This window comes from Cylas formicarius, unplaced genomic scaffold (genome assembly GCF_029955315.1).
Source record: "Cylas formicarius isolate icCylForm1 unplaced genomic scaffold, icCylForm1.1 PGA_scaffold_7__23_contigs__length_41026272, whole genome shotgun sequence".
Taxonomy (NCBI): Eukaryota; Metazoa; Arthropoda; class Insecta; order Coleoptera; family Brentidae; genus Cylas; species Cylas formicarius.
In genome coordinates, this window is record NW_026844352.1 from 23695064 (window position 1) to 23715130 (window position 20067).

Here is a 20067-nt window from a genome sequence, read left to right on the forward strand (position 1 = left end):
AAAAAGTTTTAGATTAATTCAAAGCACCGAATATAGTTTATTACAGATATTTATAATAAACTAAAACCGAATTGAACTTTTGAAACTTTTTTCCAAAATCAGCTTTTGGACTGAGGTAAGTATGAGGTAAGATTAGAAGATCTTTCAGCTATTTTTTTGAAATACCTTTTCGGGCAAAGATCAGTCTGAAAATACAGTAAATAATATTTGAATAATATAAAAGTCGAATTAATAAGATTGCTTTCGAAAAATCGTCACTGGGCGGGGCAAGTTTGCAGCAAATAGCACGAATCGTGCTCCTGCGGACCACTATGGAACATTCGCAAAATCGATGTAATTTGATTGTGAATACACCCTGTATAAAGTGTCCTTCACATCTCGTCGAACTTCAAAGTTACGGCAAACTTCGGTAAATATTAAAATTTGTACTGGTAATTGCAATTTAAAATTATATTTATTCAAATGTCTCGCGTCCCCTGTATTGTAGACGAAACCTTAAACTCTCTCTCGACACAGTTTACGATACTGTTCATATCAAATTATCACATCTTTAAAAGTTTTTTAATTTATCGCCAATAATTCACCCACAAAAGCGGAAATTTCTTGGATCTATAAGAATTTTTTGCGAACGCACGATGTACCCCGTATATAATTCCAAGAATGTTCGAAATAGAGTCCTGGAACTCCTTAGTTTTCTGGTATCCGAATTTTTTCAATGAAGTAAATAGTTTTCAAGAAACTACTTGGTTTCTGAAACCATGCAATATGTGGTAATAGTAAATGACGTCATCGCGTCTAAATTGAGGGCGAGAAATGGTGATTTTCATTTGGATTTTTTCAAATATCTCGAACAGCGTAAATACAAAAATTATAGCCCTTGATACGGCCTATAAAACTGTTTAAATGGATGAGCTATTTTTTGTACGAAATTTGAGTTACGGTTAATAATTTACTCTCTAAAAGAACAATTTTTCAAGGTATTTTATATTTTTGTCAATAACTAAAACACCTTGTATATAATGGAAAAAAGGTATAGCTCCCACGTATTACGGTTGAAAAATTTTTCCGATCAGATGAATGGTTTTGGAGGAAAAGATGTTTTTCTGGATGCCAAAATAACCAAAAAAAATTCAAAAATTTAAAAAAAATGCTTTGCGTTATTTTATTGCTCTCAATTTAAAAATTCTAAATGCGGGTTCAGGCTTTTACTCTCTCCCAAGTCTGAAGTCGGTCGCTGCAAATTTGGGGCACTTATTATGTTTTTAAATATTGCACGGAATATCGCGAACACTCTGTACAATACTTAAAAACCTTAAATACAAAAGTTTTAGCTCTCTATATGCGCTATATCGTCATGTAAAAGAAACTCACAACTAAAACACGGACTTGAAATTATTGCCAATTTTCAATAGTAGGGGGGGCCCATTTTTCAGTTTTTTTGAATTTTTGGCGCACCCTGTATATTTTTGAATAATTATCAAGAATAAAAGTTTATGGATCCGTATCTTCTGCGTCTTCTGGTTAAATAATTTATTCGGCCTTGTAAACGGTTTTTGAAAAATGGTCTTTTATGTAGAATACGCAATTTTTAATTTTTTTTAAATACTTCCTGACCCTCCGCCACCCATTTTCAATTAGGTCCGTCACAGGGCAAAATTGCATTTATATGCCAAATATGAAGTCGATTGCTTAAAATTTCGGACACTTATCGTGCAATGTTCAAAAAACAATCGAAAATCGCGAAAAAAAAGATGGATGCCGGCGTTACAAGCTTATGTATCTCGGGGAGGGTTAAAGAGGCAAATTTCAATTTTGTAGCACTAACGGTTCGAATGTTATTCAGGAAAAACCAAAAGTCGAGAACTGAGAACGGAGAACGGACAGACAAAAAAAATTTTTTTTCGACGGTGATCATTTCTGTACCAACGACGATTCCATAGCACCTACCGCTACCGAGATATAAAATTTTTATACGAGCGCAGATACTTTCGAAAAAATCGATTTCATCGATTTTCGAAAGTAACAAGCTAGAAGTTTCAGTTCACTATTCTTTTTTAGTTTTTTGCTGATCAAAATGTCAAAAGAAAACCAATAAAAAAGATTCGTTGCCTCAGATCACCTCAAGTCAAATAGCGGTCCCAGTCTGTGAAATGAAGTTAATAATTCGTTGTGTGTTTTTACTATTTATTTGTTCGTGCTTTAATTGTCTCGAAGTAGCATGGGATGAAATCGAGGAGAGTTTTAAAGATGCTAACAGGGAAGGTAAGTTGGTCGACATACTAGATGGACTTTCTTTTTGTGTTTCGCATCGATTTTAGAAATAGCAGTTTCCAATGTCACAACGGACGAAACTTTAAAAATTGATTACGCGGTCAAAAAATGGAGCAGCTTAGAGTTAGGAGCGATTTGTTACACGATGGGGATTCTCAACAGTTCGGAACTGGTTGTGTTGACCACTACCCTAAATTCCACCAAGGACGGGTTCAATGTATCATCAAAAGTATTTGGTAAGAAGCTGTCAAATCAAAAATCTAAAATATATTAATATATGTTTCAAGAATTTGAGGAAGATATAAACAACGTGGAATGGTTCTATCAGCGAAAAAATGGACTGGAAAATGTAGTAATTATAACCTATTCGTCGGAAACAATGAGGTTGGACTGGCATAAATTAAACAATTCCCAATTGGTACGTTATACGTCTCTCGTGATAAAAACGATTTTAATAATATAATAATAATATACAGTCGAAACTCTATATAGCGAAATTGAAGGGACTGCTTTTTTCTTTCGTTATAAATAGTTATAGGCACTTGAAAAACAACAATACGCATATGTGTTCTGTAATATTTATTTATTTTATATACATATTTTAACAGTTACTTAGCAACATTTTATATAAATATTTAAGAACTATATTTAATGTTTCAAATAATCGGTCATTTTCTTTTGAATTTTTTTAGTTTGCCAATAGGCATCTCGTACTTTGGCTTGTATTTTCATCATTTCTTCGACGATACATAAAAAAATTATCTAGCAGCTTAACTGAATATGCTTGTTGAATATTTGGTGGTGGTCCCAGATCAACTTCTTCATCTTCTTCTTCCTCTCGGTGCCCTCTGTCAAGTCTGCTGTTGTAGGCAAATCCTGATCTATCACCATAAAATCTTGCAACTCCTCACTCGTAAACGTAATTGTTGTTTGAAGCTGCTTTATCCACTCGCTTAGTGACTGATCATCTTCCAAGTCCGCTTCGCATTCTGTCGCTTTAATAAGTCATGCACGACGATAGGAGGGTTGAATTGTTTCTGTTGTCACCTATTTCCAAGCTGTACTAATAAAGTTGACTGCATCTAGTATATTAATGGAAAATTTGTCTTTGTCTTTAAAATGTTTTTCCGGTATCGCCTCTTAAGACTTTTTATTACGTTCTGATCGATGTGCTGTAATACACTTGTTGTTTTGGCTGGAAGAAGTGCCACTTCAATATTCCGGATATTTGGAATATGGAGACGTGCAGGGCAGTTATCTAAGAGAAGTAATATTTTTCTCCCCATTAATTCTGCATCCCATCTCCTCTTCAAAAATTTGCAATGTCATCCATGCAGACTTGTTTGCCGGCAAATGCTTGATGTTCTTAAAACATCGTGGGTTAGTTGATTTTTCAGTCACGACTAGCTTTCATTTTTCTCTCCCTCTCATATTGGGAGCTACTAACACTGTTATACGTTCATTAGAAAGTTTTCCACCTACACACTTTTCGCTTCGAAATTTAAGAGTTTTATCTGGCGTCGTTTTGTAAAAAATATCAGTTTCGTGAGCATTAGATATGTCGTCAGCAGGATACTTTTCTGCTAGTTTTGGCCACGTTTTCCCCAGGCAATCATTAGTGACGTTTCGGTCGACATCATGGGTTTCGCCACTTATCTGTCCATAATTTGTACCATGTCTCTGTTTGAACTTCCCCAACCATCCTTCCGAAACCTCGAAATCGATAATGCCAAGCTGTTCAGCAAACTTTTCTGCTTTTAGTTTTACGATAGGTCCAGAGAATGGTACATTTTTAAGATGTTGCTGTTGGAACTACTGCAACATTGCTCAATACTACATCTTGAAATTTTGGATTTCTTAGTTTTTTACTAGAACTGCCTGCCGCTTCAGCCTGAATTAGTTTTTCTTTGCACTTCCAAATCGTCGATACAGTCAACGGTATAAGTTCGTATAGACGTCCCACATCACTTTTCTTTTCTCCCCGTTCTATCTTCCGAATTAAAGCAACTTTACCATCCACAGCCCTGCCAGATATTGCAGAGACTACTGCTAATAAATATTTACAGAAATTTCTTCATACATTTTTAGAAAATACAGTCTAACAATAATATAAAATTTTTAAAATAAACCAACATTACTTTAAATTTGATCTTGATTAAATTTAAATATTATACTTTTTATTTTTCACACTCTCCGCTTTTGTTATTGTTTCCCATTTATATATAATTTTTAATATTTCGTTTACGTTTTGTTCTTTATGAATGTATATTTATTAAGGTACGTTTTGCTTCGAAGCTCACAAAGTGCAAAGATATTTTTTAAAAACACTTAATGATGTTAATATTATCAATCTGTGTGAGATCTAATTTTCCTTGTCTTTATTTCTTGCATTGTAAAACCGCTGTTTTAAAAAATCATTGCCTTATTGTAAAACATTTCGACTCAATAAGCAGCTGTTGAGACGAGTAATTTATCGTTTTTTTGGAAAAGGATTTTCAGGAAATATTTTGTTTTATCTGTCGTCTTTATTAGTGATCATTGTATATTGTTTGTACTGCATTGTTAAAATTCGGTAAACCCCGTTGACTGTATAAGGCCATACATCAGTCATAGTTTTTTCTTTTTATAACTAGTGTTTATTTCAACTTAAGTTGAGTTTTCAGCTACAGTAGTGTTTAGTGTAATATTTTTTAAAAAGGCTTACTTTATTTTCTTGGTATATTGTGTTGCAATTTAGATTTTTTAAACTCTCTTTTAGTTTTATGTAACGGGATGAAATGATAAAAACAGCGACACACAAGTTGTTGACCAAAGTTTTCCAAAAATGCATTTTCCGACTTGGACGGACGTACAAGCTTTTAACTAAAATTTCAATAACCTTTATTTTCCAAGCATAAACAATTCTTTTTTATAACTACAATTTTTCTTAATGAAGATTGTACTGCCTCCATCCTTAGTTATATCACCAAAATTTTATATTAAGTCGTATTCGGATATTGTATATTAAGATGTGCCTGGAATCTGAAATGTTTCCGTAAATATAAAGGTTATTTGTGAAAAATTAACCTAAAATTCATGATGATGTTTTTAAATGCTTCTGATGTTGACATTTAAAATATTTAAGTGCCTTTGATGATTTTTTTCTGTAAGGTCATTAAGTTAAGTTCCTTAAATGTTTTAATTTCTGCTTGTTTTGCTGTTTAATTTCTTTTCAGATCGAACCTGCTTACTTAAAAACGAAAGTGTATAGTTGTTCTTCATTTTATAGTACTAAAATTGACAATTGCCTACTTTGAGAACGAAAAAATGATTTTGAACCTTTTTGTAATTAGTAGGTGAGCAAAGGAGCTTGAATCTCTTATATCGGTTTTTAGGAGAAACTTTGGTCTTGGGATTTGGAAGTAAATGTAATTCATCTAAACGTGTTCAAAATAGGAGGCAAAGATTTTCTTATGATGTTAGTTGGTAAAGATAATAGAAGTTCGGCCATAATCTATCAATTTGATTGGAGTTTCACACAATATTGGTAAGAAAGTTGTTTTTTTATTTCCTGCTTTTATAATTAGCATATTTCTATTCTAATTAAAGAAATGAATTCGATCCACAGCTATTTGGTTTCATATTATATTTTCATATATTTCGATTTGATTTGTTTATTTGGTCAATAAAACGTAGGTTCAAAAATTGTATCTCTGTATTGTTATGAATTATTTAAAAATTAGGACTTATGGTTAATTAATTCATAATTTTCATCTCATCGTTATTAGTATCATTAAAAGTTTTTTAGAAATGGTTTTATCAAATTTTAAGAGGTAGAGAAAAGAGTAAATACTATAAAAAACAATTAACAAATAGAAAATGAGGGACGAGAAACACTTTAACTAACGCTATTTTAAAACACTAGTTTCCCTACTTCTCACAATGATGTCAATTTAAACATATCGTAAAGATACTTCAAACTCCTACAATTAACTATCAGCTTCATACTGGGTGTTTCAAAAAACATTCCGCTAATTCTAGTACACTATTTGAGCGTGGTTTTTCCTTTAATATAGCTAAATTGTATAATAGTCTTCCTAATAACTTCAAAGCCCTGACTCCAGGTGGATTTAAATTTCATGCTTTCAGATATTTTTTCGAAAAGTAAAGTTTAATAAAAAAAAGCACAGAATATCTTTAACAAACGTAAGCAAAATAGGATACATTAATAAGTGTGAGAAGAAGTAATTTTTTTTTCTGGTATTGTGCTATCGCTGTCGCCATAAAAAAAACATTTATTGTTTCTCAATCCGTTGGGTTAAATAGATCAGTGTGGCTAACATACTGATGTTATCCATATATGGATATATATATATATATATATATATATATATATATATATATATATATATATATATATATATATATATATATATATATATATATATATATATATATATATGTATATATATATATATATATATATATATATATATATATATATATATATATATATATATATATATATATATATATATATATATATATTCATTTTGTAAAAGAAAACGGTTATTTATAGAAAGTATGGATATACGGAAATGTTATGAAATTATTATTATTAATAAATATTAAAAAAGAACATAACTTTTTTGATTAACTTGTGGGCCTCAAAAATTGTTTCTTTAAATAAATAGAGAGACTTTATTTAAAATTTAGACCTCGAATTTTGTCGCCTCCAACTTTTTTTTAGGAGGATATTTTAATTCTTTTGTCGAAAATGATGTTTCTCAAACAATGCTTCAACCCATTTGCGTAAAGTCAAAAAATATTGGTTTTAGACTTAATTGAAGTGTTAGCAAGTAATGCTGGCCGAGTTAATAAATAATTTGAAACAACCATAAAGCCAAAAATTTGAAAATTATTTTGAACGTAAATTTTGTGAGCACTAAGTTTTCTGACTTAAACGGAAGTGGTCTAAATTTCATTAAACCGTCCCAGTAACAATTAAAAAACATTATTTTAATAACCACGTTTAATTTTTTTGTAATTTTTTTGCGTTTGATTTTAATTATTTTATCTCTTTTTTCGCCTATTTAATTTATTATATTGATAGGTTTCATCAAGAAATTGAACTCACGGACTTTTCGAATTCATCCGCACTGGTTCAATTCGAAGACAGTTTTTATTTGGCCGTACCTCAAAAATCCGTCAGTGTTCTCCAAATTTATGAATTCATTGAAAACCATTTTACCTGGAGCTGGAACGTAATAAGCCCGTTCGTAGACCAAGTCGTTTCGTTCGAAATCGGATTTAAGTCGTTCATAGCCTTCAATGGCTTGAACGCAGGCATTTATCAATTTACTAAACATGGTTTGGTCGAGGAAAAACTTATTAACTCCAACCTCGAACGAATTGAATATTGGCTGCCCATACCGGTGAAAACCTATAGAGATGAAACGATTTTGTTGACTCAACGACGATTAGACCACGGCACACATCATTCGTTCGATGTAGATATTATTTCCTATAATGGTAACAAATTTGATGAACATGAGGACGTTCCGTGTGTGTTTTTCGGCGAGTTACAAACCGGCCTCAAATGCCTGACAGAATACGAGTCCAAACGTGGTATAATTGGTGCTGCCTTTATAGCTGTTGGAAACATGGTTGGAGTGATCCTTCCCAGATGTAATGAAGGTGTATCCTTGCTTTTTGTAGTAAGGGCGTCCATCAAATCCTTACCACATGCATGGAAGAATGAAATGGAGAAATTTTTGGAGTTACAATCCAGATTACAGGTAGGAATAAACTACAAAACAAAATAAATAACTTATTTTCTTTTATCTGTTTCTATTACATTACAGCCAATTAATAACCTGCAGTTACCAATAATACTTAGTGATAATATAACTTTAGAGATATGGCTCAGGGTTGATGTTCATTCGGCATTATTTCTTTTCATTCATATTTGAGAACATCTTATTATTATCAGCCGAGTAAAAAGTATGGAAATATTAAGTTTACAAACGTATTTTAATTTATTATTTACCATAAAGAGTCAAAACGTATGTTTCCCTAATCTAATCTAGTTTTTTGCAAAGGCAAATATTTCCAGTAGGTATGTCAAGCAGCTATGGTAAAATATTGTAGCTATCATATAAATATCATAGTGTTATTTTAAATATAAAGTTTTCGTTAGCTTTATTTAAATTATATATTTTATTTTGTTTTTTTTTGCCATTGAATAATAAAATTGCAATGATAACGAATTTAGTTAAATCAAAATGTTGCTATTTTAAGTGTAAACAGTAAATCTAAAAGTGTTTGGAATGTTTTATTTTGTAAAAAAAAATGTTTGTACTTATTTATTTTTGTTTATGCAAAAAAAAAACATAAACTCCCTTCAACGGATGTACGGGTCACAAATGACTTACATTTTTGTTTTAGTATTTTGTGTAGGCCAGATACTCACCAACCTTACCACAGTACATATTTCACATGTTTATGGAAGTTAGCAACGGAGTTACCACCACACTCGTTGGGGGTCAAAATGTTGACAGGTGTCATTTTATGAAACTGAAAACGGATTTCATTAATAGTAATAGATTTTTTTCCTTAAAAGGCTACTCATTATGACTACTAGACATATAAAAAATAAGAAAGTAAATTAATTTATCTCATTAATGGACCTAGATTGAGTACGTTATTGAAAGAAAAACAATGGCAAGTCCGTTTCTGGCGGTTCTATGAGTCTTATGACGTACACTAAATACTGACGTAGGGGGAATCCAGAAGATTTGTAAATAGTATTACAGTAGTCTGTGGAAGTTTCTTTCAAAAATTACCCTGTATATCTACTTTTTCACATGCCATAAAAATTCATTATTACTTCTCTATGTAACGCCATAATGTTGTACAACGCAGTTGAAAATCGTAGTTATTATAAACATTTTTACTATGGAGGATTGTTTTTTTTTGAAGGACGTCATGGACGCTCAAAAGAAAGAATTATCCGACCTCAAACTGTCTGGCGTACCAAAATTTGCTGCAGAAGCGACTGCGTCTATTCAACTTAGACCAGCAGATTTAATGGTAAAGCAAAGAGTTCCTGTTCGGTTGGAATTCTCTCATCTTGCTGACGAAATTAAACAATTGACTCGAGAACTAGAAAAAGTGAAATTGGAATTTGGTTCAACTGCAGCGCGTTTTGAAAATATAACAAATACAAATCTCATTTTTAACAATTACGTTGAAATAAAAGAGAAAGTTATTACCGAAAAGTTATATGCAGAAAACATTGGAGAAGAGGAAGCAGACTGGTTACTTGCAGACCTTGTGCGGTAATTTATATTTTGAGTGCTAAATATACAGTAATTTTGATATTCACAGAAACAAAAGATCATAATCATCAGCAAAAAAAGCATTCAAATCTGCTATCATAATATTTTTAAGTAGAAGAATAAGTAAAAGCGAGTTTTTGTAATAAATTCAGTTATCCTTCTTTTTTTTCTGAAAATGCTGACGCAAAAATTAATAGCCATTATGTTACAGGAAACACAATATCCATCATATTAGTGTACCAAAAAGTTTTGTATCGTTGTCAACCCATGATGTTGAGTTTCAAAATATTAATGGAATTTCCAGCCAACAATTATTGGTTAAGGATAATGAAGATCTTGTAATCGAAGGAAATGTAACATTTAATGGTTTAGTTATCGCCAGCACGTTGGAGGTTTCTTCAGGAACGGTTAACGATATAAGGATGGATAGAGAGTGGATAGATGTTTCGAAACTTCTGAACGGTGACTCTTAATTAATTTGTTTGAACTAAATAAAATTTACTGTTTTAGATACGGTGGAGCTGGAAGAGGTAGAAGTTGAATCATTTTCAGCGGACCAGATAAATGATAAACAAGCACACTTTAAAAATATTGAAATATTGGATTTTGAGAATTCGAGGAAGATATTAAATATAAGCGACAGAGATAGCGTATTTATACCTGGAAATGTGACAGTTGTTAATATTAATGATCGCTCTTTTGAAGAATTCCTTCAGAAACTGTGCATTACAAGTTTAAAGTGTTACTTACCCGAGCTTAAAGTTCTTGGGGTAAGCTGAGGTTTTTAATATTTAATTCTTAACTGTATCTTAATTTACGCTGTCGTGGCCATTTTCGTAGAATGTCAATATAACTGGCAACGCAATCGTGGAATATCTCAACAGAGTCAAGTTTCCTGAAGACTACGTGTCCACACGCTCCTCAGAAGATGTAATAAACGTATCGGGTAACAAATCCTTAAATATACTTACTTAAAACTTACAAAACTAAAATCATGAAATTTGTCTTTTTAAAAATGTTTCAAATCGAGTTAAAACTTTAAAAGGAGTTGCTTGAAATCTTCGAAGGAATCTGATTTAGAGGTGTAGATAGTCCTGAAAGTTTTGTCGTTTACGACGACGTAAAATATTTGCCGTTTCTTATAATACGTAGAAATTGTACTATTTTTAATGGTACATCTTACATAATAGTGCCTTTCTGATTATTCTTTTTATATTGAAAACATTTTTGTTACTGCTGTGGTTCGCCTTATGTTTAATTTTCAAATTTTATTTTACCCATTGATTGAAAGATGGCAGAAAATCATTTTTTCAGAGAATCTGTCAAAGGGGGTTTTTAAATATAATACTCTATGTTTTTGTACCAAAATGGTTAGGATTCTGAAGTAAAAGCAATTATCTAGGGAGATCGGATAAGCCGGGAAAAACAAATTTAGATAGTCAACAATTCTGAAAATATCTTTAATCATCATTCGGGTATTAGAAGAGCGTCGTACCTATTACTTTAATTTTATGGGGCACCATGACACTGTTGAACTAACAACGGACTTGGCAATTGAGCTAAAATATTTCAAATTTTACCATAAAATTATCATTATTTACTGTTGCTTAAAATTTCATCAGCATAAAAATTTATAAAATACTTAAATTTTTAATCCAGAAACTATAGTAAATACCTTTTTGGTCTCCTTCATATTCTTGGTACTTTTTCAATGCACTTGACAACTGGGTCTTTATGTGCTTCGTTTTATAAAATATGCATTAAAAGTAAATCAATGGTCTTCTTAAACATTTAAATGTGTCGAAGATTTCAAGGAACTTCTTTCAGAATCGCTGCTTCGCAATATTGCAAATACCAAAATGGCGAACGCGGAAATTTTAAACTTCTCTATATCTCTAGTATAGCCCCGTCTAAAATTTTGAGAATGGTCCGTTAGATCCCATTAAATTTTCAGCAAAAAGATGTTAAGTGTATGAATATCGCTGTGTGGAAAGACAATAGCTCTAAATTTATTTTAGAGGCATGCACATCTCTACTAACGTATTATAGCTTCCCGAGGCATACTTTTTTATCGTAGTAGGGCCACTTTAGTATCTAATGCCTCTAACTAACAAAAACTTATCTGTGTAAATTGTAAAATTTACTTGTTTATATGCGTTAGGAAAAAAAATATTTCTCCACGGCGTCAGGGGTTACAAAGTTCAAACGCGAAGCACGATAGATGGAATCGAAATCGATCCAGATCAGTGCATAATACTTTCCACCAACCAAAATATCACCGGAAATATAACTTTCAATGAATTGGAAGTTGGGTCTAATCTTGAGGTGAGCAGAAATGACCTCTGTAATGCTAAATAATATCTTCGTGAGGCTTGACTGCGGTTTGTTGATTTAAGGTAAAAGGAGAAGTTAAAGGAGAAGAGGTAGCAAATTTTTTGACAAATCGTGGTTTAACCGACACTCACAGAATCAAATCCAATGTTGAGTTTTATGACCTCGAGGTTGAAGGAAAAATAGTTATCGGAAACGGACTTAACGGTGTTGATTTGGCTAATGCGCTTGAAGATTTATTATATCAGGTGAGTTTCATTAAATATCAATTTAATCACCTTGTAAATATGTGACCAGATCCATCTACGAATTTTATCAATCAACCAAAACTAACCAAAACATAAGAAGTTGGAGCTAATCAATTACACTCATCTGGCTCTCCTCAAACCGCTGGGAAATATTTTTCTTATATTATTTAGTCAAATTTCCAGACGCTGTAGCAATAAAATGACAAAGAAACTAAAAAAGAACAATTTTCGATTACTAGTTTAGCTAACTTTAATATACAGAGTCAGTGGTGGTATACGGCACGAAATATTGTCGCCAAAATACAAGGATTTCAAAAAGTGATAACGTTTTAAAATTAGCTATAGAACATAGGGGTTATCCCAAATATGTTAAATACAAAATTAAATAAGTATTTATTTTAAATGACGTTTACATTACTTGTATGTCAAGTAAATGATTACAATTTGCAGGTGATATGAAATATTTAGAATTGTCCGTAATCAAGATGTCTGACACTTTCTTCAGAAGGATCTCCAAATCGTTGACTGTTGGTGTTAACTCAACAGATTGCCATTGATTAATGACAATTGTTTTTCTGTTAGTTTTTGGAACAAGTTTGGTTATTCGTAAGAACTATGCGTTAGTTCAATTTTTATTTAAATTATGTAGATCTCTTATATACTGAATTGTTATCTCAGATCGGTTTTCACATTTCTTGGTGGGCAGTCAGAATATCTCCACTTTTTTCTTTTAAAGCATTATTAATATTATTGGAATTCACTATACACTACACTTTAAGGTTTTTTAAATAATTTGAATTTTCTCAAAATGTAACCTTTTTCCAATACATAAGAATTATTTAAGGTACGTAAACGAAATCGATAGGTAAGTGTGAACTATACCATATTTAATATCTGAATTATAAAAGGCTTCTCATCTTAAAGAGGGTGTACTTTTTAATTCACTATCATAAAACTTCTGGATTTCTCCGGCGCCGGTTTTTGCTGACTCCAGCTTCCTAACGTTTCGCCAATCATCCTGTAGGCTTCTTCAGAGTTTCACTGAGACTGGCTCGCATTTTACTCTGTACCTGCTGCTTATATATTGTTTGAGGGGGGCGGAGCTAAATGAGGGGCATAAACACCGTCTCGGATGGTTGCTTATAGATTTCTATAAACTCTCGGATTTTTCGTTGGTAGAAGAATAAATTACATGCAAGAATTTTAGTTTTATCGAATTAAATTTTGTCAGGCTTCGTGATTGTGTTCGGCAACTGCTGATAAGTTTATTAAGGCTCTTTCATGTTTTTTGAGCCTAGTTGATATTTGTCGTCCGTTCTCTCTAATGTATTCTTTGCTGCATATGCATGGAATGCTGTAAACTTCTGACATCTCAAATGGAATTTTGTCTTTGACGGATCGAAAATGTTGAGAGATTTTTGGGCAAGGTAAATCTGGTTTTGACGTTATATTTCTTTAGAACTTTTGATATGTGATCAGTGGTGTTTTCAATGTAAGGAAGGACAACAGTGGTAAGTGTGGGATTGCTTTCGGCTTCATTGCTATTGGAAGGTTATGGTGGAATGTGGAAATTATTAGAAAGAAGAGCAGAGATAAGGTGTTTTAATTCTAGGTTCAGTGGCTCGGGCTGATATAGTTTTACGGCTCTGTAAACAAGAGAGTTCATAACCGATGATTTTTGGGTGGGATGCTGATGTGACAATCCATTAAGGTATCGGTCTGTGTGCATAGGTTTTCTGTAAACACAATGACTCAATGTTATGTCCGATTTTCTATTGATAATAATATCTAAGAATGGAAGGATGTTATTAGTTTCTAATTCAATGGTAAAACTTATGTTAGGGTGTATAGAGCTTAAATGTTTAAAAAAATCTACTAGGGATTCTTGACCTTGAGGCCGTTTCCATAATTTTGGTTTTAGATGGAAGGTGTCGAGAGCTTTTTTCTCAAATGCTTCCATAAATATATTCGCGATGACTTGTGATAGCTGTTCCCGATGTTTGTTCAAATAATAATAATAATAAAGGTGAGAAGATTTGCTTCCAGATATCTAATGTAATGCTTTTTAATTATTCAGTGAAGTGAAAGGGATTAAGTACTATCAGTTTTCCCTGTCAGTCATAAGAAGTCATATAGAAGCTAGATATTTTGCTAGAGAATATGTTGGAGAACTATTGGTGCTGACAATTGGTCGGAGGGGTAATCACGGTCCCTAGAAACGAGGAATTTTAGAGTCATGTAGGGGTAGCAGATTTTTTAACGGAGTCTGATAGAGAAGAAGCCTTAATGACAGATTTAAGGTTGCGCTCCATTGATGACGATAAGTTGACGATATGATCCATCTGTAAGAATATCTTCAATCTCTTCCAGATATTCATTTGTGTTCATGACCACCGTAGAATTTCCTGTCTTTGCTTTTAAGATTACGAGGTGGGGATTAGATTTTAGAGATTTAAGGGCAATGCGTTCAGGCTTTGCATCATTAGATTTAGAAAGATTTGTTTTTTTAAGGATTTTTGCGGTTTCAAATGGAATTTCGTTAGCTGTTTGATATGACAGTTTGTCATATAGGATAGACTCGACATTTGAAATGATTTCCTCTTTTGGGATAATACGTGGGGCAAGAACGAAGTTCGAACCTTTTATAAGAACTGATTTTTCCGTTTTCGAAAGTTTGGTAGCAGCAATTACCGAACACAATCACGAAACTGGACATACAATTTTATGCGATAAAACTAAAATTCTTGCATATAATCAATTTTTCCACCAACGAAAAATTCGAGTCTATAGAAATGTATAAGCAACCTAATAACCTTAACCGCGACTCACTCTGTCACCAATATGAGAATCAGTCATCCGAGCCGGTGTTTATGCCCCTATTTAGCTCCGCCCACTCAAACAATATATAAGCAGGTACAGGGTAAAATGCGAGTCAGTTTCAGTCAAGCTCTGAAGAAGCCAACAGGATGATTGGCGAAACGTTAGGAAGTTCGAGTCAACATAAACCGACGCAGGAGGAATCCAGAAGTTATATGAAAAATATTACAGTAGCCTGTGGAAGTTTCTTTGAAAAAATGACTCAAATGGTTTAACCTGTCCATTAGTTAATTTTATGTTAATGTTACGAATGCATTTATAATTTTTTCTGACAATTTATCATGACTTGGCATTGGTACAAATTCTATTAATAAGAATAAGAGTAAAAGTTACAACTTGTGTCTTTCTTTAAAGACCAACGGGGGTACAATAATTAATTAGGTGTTATAAACAATAACATGGAAAATAACAATGTGTAATGTATTAGATTTTTAAAAATTTCATCAATTTTGAAAAGTTATTACTTATCCACTATTTACAAATTTTGTGGATTGCTGACGTTTCAATAATCATCTCGTTGACTTTGTCAGAGCTTAATATATATCATCTGAGGGGGGCGGAGCTAAAGGATGATTGTTGGGTTGCCTATAGATTTCTATGCTCGAAGAGATAGCTAGAGCTCTCACTTACTTTACTTTTAAGTAATTAAAAATTTTTGGTTGCCTTAAATTATTTAAAAAACACGTGCTTATTATAGAATCCAAAAATGCTATAATATAAAGCGCTTTCCATTTAAAAAATACAACTTTGATACTCTTAACACTTTTGGAAAAGCCTGTGTTAGCATAAAAGTGAGTTTAAAACGCAACCATAATAGGACTTCACATATCTCAGAAGTAAACATTTTGAAAATCTTGTATTTCGGCCACAATTCATCATTAGTAAAGTTCTATACGACTATTACTAGTTTTAAAACGCTTTAAGGCTTTGCTGGTTAGTTCCAGTTGGTTTTGGTTTCGTAGAATTATTGCTATTCTCCTAACTCCAGAAATAAAACAGTTAAGTACAACCAATATGTGTTTTAGCAAAACGAAGAGATATCCATTGCAGCCGCCAAAATATTTTCGGAAGGTTTCACGGTTCTGAAAAACTTGAATATAAAGTCCGATGCTATTAACGACGCCCTACTAATGGACATTATTACAAAAAACACAGACCAGGACTTGTACGTTAATGAAATTTTCGGAGACGTGAATTTCGAAAATCTGACAGTGAATGGTTTTTTCGACGGTAAAAACATAGTCACGTTAAATCACAGTATTGTGAAAGTAAACGTAGATGCGAATGTATCTTCTCAATTAATTTTTTCCGAAAATTTATTCGTGGAGGAATTAGAAATAACCGAGAAGTTGAACGACTTGGCTCCCGAGGAATATCTGTACGAGTTGCCAGACGAAGGACTCGAAGAAAATATCAAATATATCGAAGTGGACAATCTCGTCGTCGAAGGGAACTTTACTGGTGAAATGGGCTTAAATATAGAACCAATATTGGAGAACGGATTAAGTTTGACGAAAGATCAAACGGTAAATTCAACCTACGTTATCAAAAAGTCTTCCATTAGCAACTTAAAGGTAGAAAATATCAATGGAATGAAATTCGATGAACTATTTGGGTGTGTACATATTGAAGACGAGTTGATTCGAGCTATCGAACTCGGAAATATGAATTTTCAAAGTAAAAACGGTGCGGAATTTGTGACCTCCACTTTTCAATTAATTTTTCGCTTTCAGATGTTAGTGTAAGTGGGCCTTTGATTATTCATAACATAAATAATGAAGATTTTGAACAACGTTTATATAGCTTTTGGAAAAATCTACATTCCAACGATACGGATTTAAATTTGCAGGTGAGTTATGACTGATCATAGTTTCCTAGATTTATATAATCTTCAATTTTATCACCCTGGCTTGCTTTCTTTTTACTAAAGGTTACACGGAGGTATATCTTTAATATTGTTCTAGTAACCTTCTTTTTATCATTCCACTTTAACGCACTTTCTGATATACTAGGATTGCGCCAAAATTTCCCGGTCTGAATATGAAAGAAACAAAGTAGAGTAACAATTTTTTATTATTTTTCAATATAATCCCCCTTAACATCAGTACACTTATTACATCTCTTTATTAACAACTCAATCCCTTTAAAAAAATATTCTTTTGGTTTGTCTGGAAAATGAGCTAAAACAGCCTCTTTTAACTCAACTTCGTCGTTAAATCGCCGTCCACGTAAGTCCTTTTTCAAATATCGAAACAAATAATAGTCGCTGGGGCCATATCTGGACTATAGGGAGGATGATCTATTTGTTGGAACTCACACTCTAAAATGGCAGCTTGTGCAGCACCAGCAGTATGGACAGATGCATTATCGTGCAAAAGGCGCACGCCTCTGGTCAGTTTTCCTCGACGTTTTACACATATGCAGTCTCGCAATTTATGTAATAATGTTGCATAATATTTACCATTGACAGTGGAATTAGTTTCTTTAAAATTTATAAAAAGTGTTCCTTCACAATCCCAAAAGAACGTGGCCATCATCTTTTTTGTTGACTGGCAGACTCTGAATTTTCTTGGACGTGCTTCACCCTTACGACGTCACTCTATTAATTCTTTTTTCGATGGAGGTCATAATAGAGAACCATAGTTTCATCTCCCGTCACGATAGTTTCTATCACAGGCTTCGGTTCCGACCAACAGAGTTCGAAAGAAGACCGCGCACACTCGACACGGCGCTGTTTTTGAATAGCCGAAAGGTTTTTAGGAACCCATCTTGCACTAACTTTATGCATACTTAAATGATCATGCAGGATTCGACGAACACTTGTATCAGAAAGCTAAGTAATTTCTGAGATTTCCTTGACCTTTAAACGTCGATCACCACCTCTTCCACAATCGCAACAATATCTTCCGTTATGATTTCCACTGGTCGACCAGCTCTTGAATCATCTTCAAGGGACTTCGGCCCCATTCGAAAACGTTTTGCCCATTCTTTCACTACAGAATACGAAGGAGAATTTTTGCCGTACACACCCTCCCTTCTTTAATAATTTTAACCCTTCTTTTTTCAAAAACTTTATGACTGCTCTGTTCTGAATTTGCGTTATTTGCCAGATTTTTTCGGACACATCTTGTTTAAAATGCTGTGAATAAAAAACTATTTGACGCAAGACTTCATTTTTTTTCCGCAGCCTACTAAGATATATATTTATATTTATATATTTAAAAGAAGACAAAGTTTTATCGTGATACTGGAGCTGCATCTATGTCAGGCCGGGAAATTTTGGAGCTAACCTTGTAATATCGTTTTGTGACCAGTAGCAAAAAGTGTGATTGCAAAATATAACATAATTTATGTATCTACCAAACATTGAAAAAGGATTAAATCTTTAGTAATATGATATTCGAATGCATAAGTATAGCGTAGTATAGAGGTTTAACTAAATTTGAGTAAGAGGGTTCGGTCAGAAACAAATGTGACTGAGATTAGCGTTCCCCCAATAGAAGTTTCTTTTGCATTATATGAAATAAACGGAACTGTCGCTTAGTACCAAATTAGCAGTTCCAATTGCAAATCTAATAATGTAGCTAGCTAATACACATAATTAACCAACTCTGGAATATTATTTGTACATGAACTGACCTCTTATACTATCCTCCGATCTGTGGGTTGAAAACATTAGATTCGATTTAATAATAAATTAAACTAATACACACTCCGTTTTCACAACCACGTGCGACACAGAATCACATGACACTTTTGCTGAATTTTTGAAGATGCGTTGTAGCCTGCTGAAACATTTTGAGTCATTGGTCTTCAGTTCTTTATAGGGTGACGTTTACACCACCGGTTGTGGTTGTACAACTAGTGGGTATATTTACAATTTTACGGTCCATGAAAATTTTAAAGGTCAAAGTGACATTTTCCTGACGATGTAGACAAAATTTAGTTCTCACGCCTCTATTATTCTTTTGTTTTTCCTTTGTCTAATAGTCACCTAGAGCCAAATCATTATGTAACAGCAGGTCAGATGAACTATTGGTGGAATTTTTTTTTTTTTTTGAATAGCCGAAAGGTTTTTAGGAACCCATCTTGCACTAACCTTATGCATACCTAAGTGATCATGCAGGATTCGACGAACACTTGTATCAGAAAGCTTAGCTGACCTTTAAACGTCGATCACTCAATACCACCACTTCCACAATCGCAATAATATCTTCCGTTATGACCTACACTGGTCGACCAGTTCTTGAATCATCTTCAAGGGACTCTTGCGCCATTCGAAAAAGTTTTGCTCATTCTTTCACTACAGAATACGAAGGAGAACTTTGGCCGTACATACCATCTAGCCTTTCTTTAATAATTTTAGGTGCTAACCCTTCTTTTGTCAAAAACTTTATTTATTTATTTTTCTAGGGCAATGTTCACTTCCAGTCCTTAGAAATAGAAAATATTGGAGGAGTAAATTTTAAGGAATACATCAAAGGCGTCGTCTTCAAAGATGACGAAGTTTTAGAACTTGAAGATAGAGTGAGATTCACAGACCAAGTCAGGGTACACAAATTGTTGGAAACCAATAAAATAAATTCTGTGGGCGTTAAACACATACTTCGGAAAGAGGGTCGGCAATCAATTGCTGGCGAGCTCGTAATCTATGGTGACGTTATAGTTGAAGGGGATTTGGAGCTTCGTGGCGCGCTGAACGGTGTCCATATAAATGATTTCTTAACGAATTTCGATCTACAGGGGGCCATGGTCACCATTCCAGGTTGCTCGAATTTTTTTTCTTTGGTTTGTTGTTTTAAATTTTCGGATTTAATTTTTAGGCGAGGTCATGTTCAATAGGCTGCCATATATTGGAAATCTAAATGTCAATGGTTCTGTGAATGGTCACAATTTTGAAGAACTTAGAAACAGCTTCGTTTATCTAGATGGCGATTTTTCATTAGATGGAAACATAGTTTTTGAAAACCAGGTAAGCAAAGGTTGTATAAGTTTTTTTCCAGCATTATAGTGTTCGGTAA

The 20067-nt window shown here is 33.1% G+C and overlaps 1 protein-coding gene across 1 annotated transcript in view; it reads left to right on the plus strand.

Annotated features, from left to right (window-relative positions):
• Nucleotides 1-2604: 2604 nt before the first annotated feature.
• The window catches only part of LOC132705649 (uncharacterized), a 30084-nt gene continuing 12621 nt past the window's right edge, over nucleotides 2605-20067 (plus strand). The window contains exons 1-13 of the mRNA XM_060676393.1: nucleotides 2605-2689; nucleotides 5646-5797; nucleotides 7364-8048; nucleotides 9232-9590; nucleotides 9802-10052; nucleotides 10101-10360; nucleotides 10431-10536; nucleotides 11752-11915; nucleotides 11987-12169; nucleotides 16072-16723; nucleotides 16780-16895; nucleotides 19460-19811; nucleotides 19870-20018. Coding sequence (XP_060532376.1) covers nucleotides 2651-2689; nucleotides 5646-5797; nucleotides 7364-8048; nucleotides 9232-9590; nucleotides 9802-10052; nucleotides 10101-10360; nucleotides 10431-10536; nucleotides 11752-11915; nucleotides 11987-12169; nucleotides 16072-16723; nucleotides 16780-16895; nucleotides 19460-19811; nucleotides 19870-20018 — 3468 coding nt within the window. The 5' untranslated portion in view covers nucleotides 2605-2650. The remainder of the gene's footprint in view (nucleotides 2690-5645; nucleotides 5798-7363; nucleotides 8049-9231; nucleotides 9591-9801; nucleotides 10053-10100; nucleotides 10361-10430; nucleotides 10537-11751; nucleotides 11916-11986; nucleotides 12170-16071; nucleotides 16724-16779; nucleotides 16896-19459; nucleotides 19812-19869; nucleotides 20019-20067) is intronic.